Source organism: Giraffa tippelskirchi, chromosome 5, assembly GCF_054371585.1.
Source record: "Giraffa tippelskirchi isolate mGirTip1 chromosome 5, T2T-mGirTip1v1.2.pri, whole genome shotgun sequence".
NCBI classification, from domain to species: domain Eukaryota; kingdom Metazoa; phylum Chordata; class Mammalia; order Artiodactyla; family Giraffidae; genus Giraffa; species Giraffa tippelskirchi.
In genome coordinates, this window is record NC_137279.1 from 52,081,365 (window position 1) to 52,093,308 (window position 11,944).

Below are 11,944 nucleotides of genomic sequence, written 5' to 3' on the forward strand. Positions count from 1 at the left end.
GTTCAGGGCCTTGAAAATGTTCCAGTGATTTTTCTCATCCTAGAGGAACCCTTGAGGATTTGTCCAAAAGGCTCCTAGCAGGAAAGCCCTACTGCACTGCATACCCTTAACCATGGAAAGGGCCTCCTCTCCCAGCAGAGATCCAGCCTCCTCGTGAGCCTCTGCAGGGCTGGAGGGCACTGGTGGGAGGTGCGGAGGAGGGAAACCCCTGGTGGCCACGGGAACTCGGCTGCCCCGGAGGCTGCTGAAGTGGCAGACATCTCTGTCAGGCTGACCGCACAGGGAACATCGGACCTCCCCTTAACTCTGGCAGCCAGGGCATCCCCTAGCCCAGGAAGGCGGCTCTGAGAGCCTGGTGATCCCTCCCTGGGCTGGATGTGTGTGGACACTCTCCCTTCACTGTGTTCTTCATGGAAGGGCCATTGCAGAAGGAGAGGTCTTTGCTACAAATCCCAGCTGGCATCCTGGGCCAGCTCACAAGGCTGGTCTTTCTCACTTGTCCTTGTCCTTCCCTTCCCTTTCCTCTCCTGCTGCCTTGATCACCTCCTGGAGAGGCACGTGGAACACTCTGGAGGTAGTGGATTTGGCAGAAGCTCTAGCTTGTGGAACTGAAAATGCATCAGGTGACGGGACTCCACGGCCCTGGGCAGCTCTGTGGAGGGTGTGCATCTGCCAGGATGGGAATGCCCTGGGCTGGCAGAAAACCAGAGCCCCAGTCCCTACTCTGCCAGTGTCCACCCATGGGACCTGAGGCATCGTCACCTGCGAGCCACCATTCATGGAGCACGCCCTGGGCCTGTGGGCCTCAGACCCCGTCTTGTACCTTCACCTACCACCTTCTGGCCAGCTGCCTCCCCACTGGCTTTGTCCAGAAGGAGTGTGGGCAGGGGGAGAAGCTGGGGCATTTCCCACTGACCCTCTCTGCCCCTGCAGGGTGTGGGGGGTTATCTCTGACAGTGTCTGAGTTTCCTCAGCCTCCAGGTCCCACCAGATACACCTTCACAGCTCCAACTTCCACAGGGGCTCAGCCACTCGGACACTGTCATCCTGTCTGCCCACCGGTGGCAGTGACTTCCTGCTTCTGCTCATCTCAGGAGCCTTGTTGCCTACGTTGGTCTTCTCATTACCCACAGAGGCAATTGCCTCATTATGGCCCTTCTCTGTAGATTCCTGGGTCCTGGTTGTCCCTGGCTGCCCACTTAACGTTGTGTCAGCTCTGAAAGGAGACCTGGCCAGCCCTTCCCAGCCCTCAGATGCTCCTCTTTCACAGATGAGACCACTGAAGCTTGGAGGGAAGAAGTGACTTATTTGGGGTCACTCGGCTGGTGAGGAGTTGAGCCAGAACTCAGCCCAAGCTCCTGCTATTCCTCCAGCTGCTCCTGGAGGACTTGACCTCTCTGAGTTTCTGTCTCCCCAACTCTGAAAGAAGCCAGCAGGAACTGCCTTGCAGCATCCTTTGCAGAATGAGAGATAGTGTCTGTTAAGAGCCTTCAGGCCCCAAACCATGGGACATCCCCATCGGGTGGACCCATCGTGCTGACTGTCTCCAGGGGGCCTGGGTTGCTGCTGGAAGAGAGCTCCAGACATGCCTTCCAGCGGCCCGAGTGGGGCGGGCAGCTCCCTGCAGATGCAGCTGCATGGGGTGAGCTGAGAGGCCGGCTCACCTGTGTGTCTCGTCTGGCCAGGACATGGGTGTGCCTGGGAAGAGGCTCAGACGTTAACTCTCCCCTGTTTTGGTCAAAAGCTTGTAGTGGTTTCTACAGGTGTGGGTTTGTAGCTGGCCTCGATAGTCTGGGCTGTGATTGTTTCTTGAGGTGTGTTTAAGGGCCATGGCAGCTCTGAGTCCTTGTTGAGGAAAGGGAGCTTTTTGTGGGAAGAGGTGAACAATCACCAACTCCACAGACACCATCTTTCTGGATCCAGAAATAGAACTGTTCTTATCTCACATCCCAGAATCTGGGTTTGTCAACTAAAAAAGATACACAATGTGAGAATTTCGAGTAAAGTTTTATTTGGAGCAAAATGAGGACTGCAACCCAGGAGATAGCTCTGAGAGACTGCTCCAAAGAGGCAGTGGGGGAAGGTCAATATATAAGATTTTGGTGAAGGGAAGAGTTCAGTGTAGTCAAGCGCTTACTTTCAAAAGGTTTTCTGCCAGTCACAAGGAGCTGATGTCACCATGAAGAAATCTAGAACTTTTCTAGATATGAGAGTGTCCCTGGTAGGGTCAGTTGCTGAGTCACGTATGACTCTTTTCAACCCCATGGACTGACTGTAGCCCACCAGGCTCCTCTGTCCATGGGATTTCCCAGATAAGAATACTGGGATGGGTTGCCATTTTCTTCTCCAAGGTATCTTCCTGACCCACGGATCGAACCCAGGTCTCCTGCATTGCAGGCAGATTCTTTACCATCTGAGCCACCAGGGAAGCCCTCTCTAGATATGAAGAGATGCAAAAATCGAGATCATGAAATCAGTTCCTGAAAATATCCAACTATCTAAAGACCTGTCCCATCAGATTCCCTGGAGCACAGAGGGCCTCACTCCACCCTGAACTCCCTCAGGGGGCGTTGAAGATCAGCAGCTGCAGCAGCACAGAGTTCAGTCTCCACAGAGGCAGATGGCAAATGCCCATCTTGTTGTTCAGTCACTGGCAAATGCCCTTGGCAAGTGCCAATTTGTAGTTGACAGGTTCAAGAGAGGAAACAACACAACTTTTTCTCCCCCTAAAAATCATAGAATATGAGGGTCAGAAAAACATTATCAAGGGCAGAACAAGCTTCCATTTTACAGAGAAGAAAAACAAGGCTTCAGTTGGGTTAAGTGACCTTTATGAGATCACGTAGCATGTTGGTGGCAGAACCAAGCCCAGGTCCCAGGCCTCCTCCCCACTAGTCAGGGGGTCTGGCATGAGAGGCTGTGGCCTGGGCCTGCACAGAGCTGCCTGTGTGTCATTGTCCAAATTCCAGGAGGACATTTGAGAATCAGGTCAGGGATATCCAGGGATTTGGATGGTCCCAGATTACTCCCATAGCTGCAGAAACAGGCTCAGTCTTGGTGACGATTTTGCCCATAAATATCTTAATTTTATTTACTAGGTTGTCTGGCACATAATAGCATGCGTTATTAATAGAGTAGCTTAATTCTATCTATTAGGTAGGCATACTATTTGCAACGGAAGATGAACATCTCTTTTACGATGTAACTTACAATGCCATGTGACAGCCTCATGTGCTCAGAATCTTGTCACAGGCTTCCATCTGACCTCAAGTGAAGGGACGGGAGTCGGAACGATCTTGGGGACAGCTCAGCATCACTAGAATGATGATTCATGTAAAAGCACATCTCTGAGTGAGATGTTCTCCAAGCTATATCTGTTTTGAGGGTCCGGACAGGATAAGCATGTGGTTCTGAAACTCTTATTCTCCCCAACTGCCCAAGTCTGTCCGCTACCTCCAATGGTGAGTCACGGTGATTTCATCTGCCACCCGCGACCTTGCGAGCGCTACAACCACGGAACCGTGGTGGAGTTTTACTGCGACCCTGGCTACAGCCTCACCAGTGACTACAAGTACATCACCTGCCAGTACGGGGAGTGGTTTCCATCCTATCAGGTCTACTGCATCAAGTCAGGTGAGCATGTGGAGAGCGTCCCTGGACCAGGTTCAGACTACACGCAGCAGCCAGTGGCATGTCCTGGGCCCGGGCCCTCCTCCCCCACACAGTTTTAGGAACAGGATATAGAAGTTCATATTTGTGGCTCCATGTGGCCGATGCTTCTTGACCCTGGCCGGGAGCATTAACCCACCCATGCCCAGGTTAACATGCTGATCCTCTGAACGGGATCCCTAGACCCCAGCACCCATGGAAGGACCCGGACACTGTGGACTCTATCTTCTCCCAGCCTTGTCCCCTTCCCCTGACAAGGACACAAGCCCGGGGTGTGACCCAAGCAATGTAGGATTCTGCCTTTCTCTTATGCTCAAGGACACATATCAGAACACAGGTGATATAATTATGGGCAAGACCTGCTCTCACTTTCAAAAACATAAGCCTTTTGCAAGCTTCAGTGCTTCCTGTTGTTGTTCAGTCACCCAGTTGTGTCCAACTCTTTGAGACCCCATGGACTACAGCATGCCAGGCCTCCCTGTCCCTCACCATCTCCCGGAGTTTGCCCAAGTTCATGTTCATTGCATCAGTGATGCTATCCAACCATCTCATACTCTGACGCCCTCTTCTCCTTTTGCCCTCCATCTTTCCCAGCATCAGGCACTTTTCCAGTGAGTCATCTGTTTGCATCACATGACCAAAATACTGGAGGTTCAGCTTCAGCATCAGTCCTTCTAGTGAATATTCAGTGCTTCCTGCTTGATAACAAATGACTAGCAAACCATCCTCACCACTGGCCTCAGAGCATCAGGGTAGGGACCCCATGGTGAAGACCTGGACACCAGTGCACCACTGTCTCCTGCCTGCCCCGGTCCTGCCTGCTCGCCCCAGTGTTTTCCAGGCATAGCCATGGCCGCCTGCCCCAGGCTGGGGTGATGGCTGCACACCTTCCCCCTGGATGTGGCACGTGGGGGAAGCATTCGCTCACGCAGCACATGTGGAGGCCCACCAATACTCATGTGAACCCATGCAGAACAGGGGGCCCATCCAGCCATCAGTGCGTGGGCACCCCAGCACCCAGCACAGCCTGGCAGCCTCACAGCTGCTTTGTTCTCTCTCTCGGCAGAGCAAACATGGCCCAGCACCCACGAGACCCTCCTGACCACGTGGAAGATCGTGGCGTTCACGGCAACCAGCGTGCTGCTGGCGCTGCTGCTTGTCATCCTGGCCAGGATGTTCCAGACCAAGTTCAAGGCCCACTTTCCCCCCAGGTCAGTGCTGAGGCCCCTGGGAAGCCCACAGCCACCCAGGGCCAGGCGCAGTGCAGCCGCCTGGAGCAGCAGAGAGAAAGGATGCTCAGCCTCAAGGGGTGCAGAGCCCAGCTTCTGAGGGGAGAAGGGGAGAAAGCCAACATGCTTTTTTTCTGCGAGGTTTTGGGGTCTGTCTGCAAGGTGGAGACAGATTCATTTCCCTCTTTCCGCCTCCTGCCTCCCCCCTCCCCCAACCTTGAACCCCTGTCTCCCTCTTTCCCTACTAGACATTCTCAAGGCAGGCCTTGTGCAGGGTGCAGAGAAGGGGAGCAGAGTCAGAGATGCACGCCCCACACCTCCCCACCCCCCCAGGGCACCCCCATTGCCCACTATGTGCCCGTGGCTCTCGAGTTATGTACCTTAGAGCTTCCAGGCCACGAGGGAGGATAAGAAATACACAGAACTAATTAGGGACGAGGTCCAAGGTGCGTGACCCAACAGAGTTTCCAAACAGGTGTGCAAAACCTCAGCAAGTCTCAGGAAGGAGAAAGGCTCTGTTTGGGGGCCAGGGCATGGCTGATGCACTTCTGCCTCCAGGTGGGATCTGAGCTTTTGGAGTGGGACCTGTGGGCAGGGGTGGAGTGGGGGGCGGGGTGGGTCTCCATCCTCCTTGGCTGCACCAGTGAGCTGGGGTCAGTGTCTTCATCCTCGCTCTTGTCACCACCAAGAGGAGTCTATCAAAGTCCCTCAGAGGCGGGTCTGGTCCTCTCAGTGCCCGGGGCGGCTGTGGCCCTTCTCCTCTGGTGCTGGCCACTCGTCCCGAACCAAGCATGCCAGCGCCCTGCAAAACCAAGAGCCACCCAGCACTGCTGTTGGCAGATCACCGTTCTTGAAAGGAGAAGTCATTTAGGAAGCACTGGGATGAGCTTGTGAACATGAGGAGAAGGAAGGCAGGGCACCAAACATCACAGGATGTTAGCCAGGGCTCCCTGATTCACAAAGGCATCACGTATCCCCGTGGATTCCTGTGCCCACGTCAGAGTCTTCTCACACGGGGATCTCAGGCTTCAGCCAACACAGCCTGTGGGCACGTGTTTCTGCCCACAGGGACAGGCTGGCCCCCCGGGGGCGTGTGTACTGCTCTTCCAGCAAAGAGAATGTTACTGAGTGAAGGAGGAGGTGGCTTCCAGGACTAACCACTTCCCACTTGGCCCTCCAGGAAAACCCACACTCATACTCCCAGCCGGGCGCGGGGGAGGGAAGCAGACGGGGCTGCTGGAGACAGCATCCCACCTTTTCCCTCAACCTCGCGCCTGCAGGACGGCCTCATCCCACAGAGCAGTGTCCTCCCACCTGGCTGCAGGGGCCCCATGACCTGAAGGCACCCCACTCTTCCAGCCTCGGAACTGTGCTAGGTGGGGGGTGGGGGTAGGAGCCCCTGCATCCTTGCCAGACACAGAGTGTGTGAGCACCATCCTGGGGTCACAGCCAAGCCCCTGCTGAAGTGCCAGAGCCTTCTTTCCTCTCGAACCGGTCACCCGGACTCTCCATTCTCACGTGATTTATGAGTCAAGAGACTGTGTTCTTTCATTGAGCAATTAGACTATCTAAAGAAGGCCTGGGGGTTACAAGGAGAAAGCTAAACTACATACTGTGATTTATAGTACATGGAGTGTTTGAATGTGGCCTATAGAGAGAGCTATTTTTCTACATAGGCTTGAGAACCAAGTTTCCAGGATACAGACTAAAATTTAAGATTTTTTTTAAATGGTCCCTAACACTCACTATACTTTTTTTTTTTTTAATTCCTTGAATATTTCCTTCGTAGGTTACTCTCTAGCCATGTGGAAACTGGTCTCAGCTAGGCAGATTGATCATAAGATTCTCAGGGCAGGTCCAGAAGGGGTTTTTGCTTTTTTTCTCCTGGTCCCAGAGCCATAGACTATGAAGAGATGCTGATGATAGTCCATGGGGCTGGGACCAGCGAGGGAGAAGCTGCCAGCTCGTGGGAACCCTGGTGAGGGCTGTTGTGGGGAGAACAGAGGCATCCTTGGGGTCACCCTGACCTGGGCAGCTTGCAGCTGAAAGGAGCTGAAAAGGTAGGCAGGGCCAAGTGAGACAGGAGGCCAGCATGAGACTGTTCAGGCTGGGGAGTAGGGGAGCTCGGTGGATCCAGGATCCACTCATAAGGGCCACGGAAGAGGAGAGAACCCAGATTGAAGCAGACTCTTCCTTTCCTCCCAGCTCCTGTCTTTGGGAGTGGGGTATGGGCTTTGTAATCTCCCTCTGTCTCTGAGTGGCCTTAAGGATGGTGGAACAAGGGGACCCTGCCAGCATCTCCAAGCAAGATGCTCCAAAACGCCAGTGGCCGCAAGTGTCAGAGAGAGAGACGGCCTGACGCTTTCCTCTGCCCTACACATCCAGACCTCTCAGTCCTCAGACTTAGAGCTCCTGTGGAGGCCTACATGCAGGAGTTCGTGGCCTGCCCACCCACCTGACTTGTCCCTCTTCCTGATGGTTTACCTTCTGGCCACATCACTCAGCACCAGTTCCCAGCAGAGAAGATAAGGAACCAAGTCCCACTGGCCGCTTACTAGCCACTCCAGTTCCTCTAGGGCTGAGGAGCAGAGAGAGGTCAGCAGAGCTGAGACTTTAGCCTCAGACCCGAGGTCTGGAAAGTGCAAGGGACCGGAGACCAAGGGCAAGGCCAGAGCCGAGTGCATGGCAGAGTAAGGGAACCCCCACTCTGTGCAGCACGGTGAAGCTTAGGTTCAGGTGACCGTGAACCCACAAACCTGGAAAGAGTTCCTTTATTTTTTTCTGTTGTTGCTTCTCTGTCTTAACTGAAAATGACTGAGTTTTAGACCACAGGAGAAAACAAAGAAGCAGCATATTAAGTGCAGGGGTAACTAAAAGGGGCACCTAAGGTCCACGCTTTCTCAAGCTCTTAGTGATGCTATTCCATTTCCAGCAGGGGATACTGCAGGGGCACCTTGGGATGCTTGGTTGGAGTGGGCCACATAGACCCCCGTCCATGAGTTTATAGCATGATGAGATGATGGAGCCCAGAGAGGGCAAGGAAGAGCAAGAAGGAGGCACAGGGCAGGGGCCGGTGAGGAGAAGAAAGCCTGTCCGGTCTGGAGGGTGGCCCTGGTGGACGCACCATCTGCCGGAGGGAACCTGGCAGGGCGGCTGCGTGTCCTGCACCACCGGCTCCGCTGCCCTGAGGACCCCAGCTGCAGTGGGTGGGTGCTGTGGCCTTGTTCCCGGGATGACCTGTCACCTTGGCACCACTTTGCTCTCCATAGGGGACCACCCAGAAGTTCCAGCAGCGACCCCGACTTTGTGGTGGTGGATGGCGTGCCCGTCATGCTCCCGTCCTATGACGAGGCTGTGAGCGGCGGCTTCAGTGCCTTAGGCCCCGGGTACCTGGCCTCTGTGGGCCAGGGCTGCCCCTTACCCGTGGATGACCAGAGCCCCCCAGCATACCCCGGCTCAGGGGACACAGACACGGGCCCGGGGGAGTCAGAAACCTGCGACAGCGTCTCAGCCTCTTCGGAGCTGCTCCAGAGTCTATATTCACCTCCCACGTGCCAAGGGGGCACCCACCCTGCTTCCGACAACCCTGACACAGCTCCCAGCACAGCGAGGGAGGTGGCATCCACCAGCCCGGGCATCGACATTGCAGATGGTAAGCGTCAGCCCTGAGGTCTGAGCTACCCTGGCGCAGCCCATCCCACCCCCACCCCACCCCCACCCCCACCCCCCGCTCCCAGCTCAGAGTCAAATCAGAGCTTCCATCTCTCTCAGCTGAAATTGCATGCTGAACGTAGAGGCCATGGGCAAGGCCAGTTATTGGAAGGAAAGATCATCACCTCACAAGTGATGAGCCTATTAACTGAAATTTCAAGAGGCACAAAAGAGTGCCAAGCCATCCAGAGTAGAAAGGCTAGGTGGGTGGAACTTGATTTTCATAGCATCCGTGTAATCCAGGATGCTTTTCTTCTCTCTCCCTTAGTTAGGCAGGGCTTCTGAAAGTGGTGCTCAGGATCAAGGTAACACATGCATGCTAAAAGGGAAGACCTACATCAGGGCACGAGGGCCCACCCCAGAGAAGTTCTGGGTACATACAGGCTATGTTTACCAGGTGTGAAGTAGAAGGAAGGTGCTACTACTTCCTTGCTACTGCAAGGAAAAGCAGGTTGCAGATCATGGTAAAATAATAAAAATGCATCAGATTAAATAGGGCTCGTTTCCCAGGGAGGGAGCGCCAGTACTTTACAAATGAAAGCACTCATTCCAGCTTATATTGGCAGTAAGTCGCAGTAACTATGTGGACGCAGGGGTCTCCTGGTTCCCCATAGAGAACTCTGTACTTGAACTTGTAAACTTTACCATTAGGACACACGATTGAAGCCTAACAGTTTAATTTTGATGAGCTGGATATGAGATTTTCCAGCTAATGATGTACAGAGGTGTTGGTTTATTTGCTTGTTAACTGATACGTGGAACTTAGCATTATCTTCTTCTTACTGATTTGTGTGTGTGTTAGTTGCTCAGTCATGACCGACTCTCTGCGACCCCATGGATTGAACCTGGATCTCCTGCATTGCAGTTAGATTCTTTACCACCTGAGTTACCAGGGAAGTAGGAACTCTATTTTACTGAAGCTCACAATCCCAGATCTTCACAGTATTTTTCAGTGTATTAGTATGATAATCGTCTCTTTCTTTGCAGTTTAATACCCATCTCTTTTTACAGAGATCCCTCTAATGGAAGAAGATCCATAACTGGAAAAAGTCCCGATGATTCTGCTACCCGCTTGGGGATGGGAACCATGTACCTTGGAGTGAGGCCTCTGGAGGACAGAGCTTGGGGGGATGGAGCAAGTTTTCTAATCTATCAACAACATGAGGACAGTGACTCATATTGTGCATCTCGGACTCAAGAGCGAGGCTGATAAACGGCAGCGGCAGTGCTTTAAAATGAGACACGAGGATTTGCCAAGACCAGTGAGGAACAGAAGGATGAGGGGGAACCCTGAGCAGTCCTGGATGAAGGTATTAAGGGCATCTCGTGCTGCAGAACATGGGACAGACTGTTCCACGCATATATCCACCAAATTTCACCTCCCACCGACTTACGAGTACTACCCGCCTCCTCTGAAAGCATGTCACATTACGTAAATCGCTTCTAAAATCCGCTTCAAACTGTCTCTGGACTCCAGATTCGGATGGCTCAACCTCTGCGGGAAGTCTGTTGAGCTGCTGGAAGAGCAGCAGAGCGCCCCCTGCAGGCTCCCAAAGGAAGGTTCTCGAGTGTCCCTCGGACAGTCTTCCTTGCGCTGGACAGACAGCCCTACTCAAGGCAAGATTAAAGGGGGATGTAGCAGTTCCACTGAGAATGAAAAGGAAAGACTCAGGCAGACTCTGCTTTCTGGAAATTTCTCCAAAAGGTAGAGTTCCTGTCCTCCGTGGTGTCCTTTGGTGAAATGTCGTCAGTATTTGTATTCATGGTCTAGCACATGGATCCACGGCATTGGCTAAACCTTGTGACTTTACACATGGTCAGAGTGTGTTCAAATACATCTCATGGTGGAGAAGTAACCAAGGTAATGTTTGGTTTCAGCATTTTTAAAAGCTTCCACTTAACAGTTTATCTCAGTTGTGAGCCCCTCTCCTTTTAACTAATAAGAGTTGTTGCCCCCACTCCAAAACTCAGTCAGATTTAATTTTCCAAAACAGAAATTCTATCTGGAAACACATGCCTCCTCCTCCAGATAAAGTCTGAGGTTGAATTATTTTCCCCCTTTTATCTTGTCCTGCAGAGTCCGCAGGCTCCAAAGATGGACGGCTCTGCCCTCCTGCTTCGGGGGTCCCCTGGCTGCCTCACCCATCCAGCACGCCCACCGCACCCTCCTGGGGCCCACTGGGTGTCGTTCCTAAAAAATGATTGATAAACCCATTTCCCGAGTCCCGAAATGTCTCTTCAAATACATATTAATCTGTGGAGCTGATTCTTTTTCTCCTCTGGGTTTCAGACAAATACAAACAAAACTCTTTTTTTTATCCATAAAATTGCTATGCTGATAGAGCGGTGAGAGCTGGAAGCTTGATCAAATCCTGTTTTTTCTTGACACAGACTGATTAAAAATTAAAAAGAAAATGACAGTTTGGAGCGTGACTTTAATAGTGGAGTGGATTTGGGTGGGCAGGGAGGGGCAGTGACAGTGATCCCAGGGGATGGGGTTGGAGACAGCACAGACCATCACCAGAGGCTGAAAGAGGGAGGGAGTGGCAACGAGCGAGCCTGACCTAGCATCAACCGCGAGCTGGGCACCTGGGTAAAGGTGTTTGGTAATCATAATGTTGTTTAGTGCTGGAGCTGGTCTTCATAAGCTTCATGCTTGAACTCCACCTGGCTGGCTCAAACACTGATGGCATGGGCGGCTGAGCAGGAGGGGAGTCAAGAGTTCACTGTGGAAAGCCTCCCTGACCACCACCAGCCCCACCATCTACAGCCTTCCCGGGATCCCTGTGGGATCACTCTAAGGTCTCAGCTCTTCACACCACACCTGTCCCCCCCATCCCCCCGCCGCCATTCACTCCAAATGGTGAGTGTGTCTTGAGACTACCAGGTAAGTACTTCATTTCCTACCAAAGAAGCCAGGGCAGGGGAGGGTGGGGGGTGGAGCTGTCTCTGAGGCTTGGCCTCGCCTCCTTCCAGAAAATGTTCTTCCTCCCAAAGTAGAGAGCCACACGCAGCACACAGCTAGTGAGCCGAACACAGGGCTGCCTCTCCAGTCCCCTACCTCCGGCATCTGGGAAACAGGTATCTCAGGTGCCACATACTTCCAGGTGTTAGTGCCCACATCGTTCTAAGCACAGAGGCTGGTAGGAGCAAAATGCCTGCTCAGCAACAGTGTCAGCCTCCGACAAAATTACCTAGATCCACTTCCCCCACCACCCCGTCCCTTTGTGTCTGCCATATCAGGGTCTCACTCACAAATACCGTTTACTGTGATTGTTTTTTCATTATAATGAACTTAAGTGGCAAGGAAGAATCCTCATGATACCCTAAGCATG

General features: G+C 53.0%; 1 protein-coding gene across 9 annotated transcripts in view; it reads left to right on the forward strand.

Annotated features, from left to right (window-relative positions):
- Window positions 1-11,024, forward strand: part of SUSD4 (sushi domain containing 4) — a 133,295-nt gene extending 122,271 nt beyond the window's left edge. For all 9 annotated transcript variants that reach the window (XM_081485688.1, XM_081485685.1, XM_081485689.1 and 6 more), the window contains 4 exons: window positions 3,442-3,633; window positions 4,736-4,880; window positions 8,168-8,550; window positions 9,621-11,024. In XM_081485688.1, coding sequence (XP_081341814.1) covers window positions 3,442-3,633; window positions 4,736-4,880; window positions 8,168-8,550; window positions 9,621-9,649 — 749 coding nt within the window. In that variant the 3' untranslated portion in view covers window positions 9,650-11,024. The remainder of the gene's footprint in view (window positions 1-3,441; window positions 3,634-4,735; window positions 4,881-8,167; window positions 8,551-9,620) is intronic.
- Window positions 11,025-11,944: the final 920 nt, after the last annotated feature.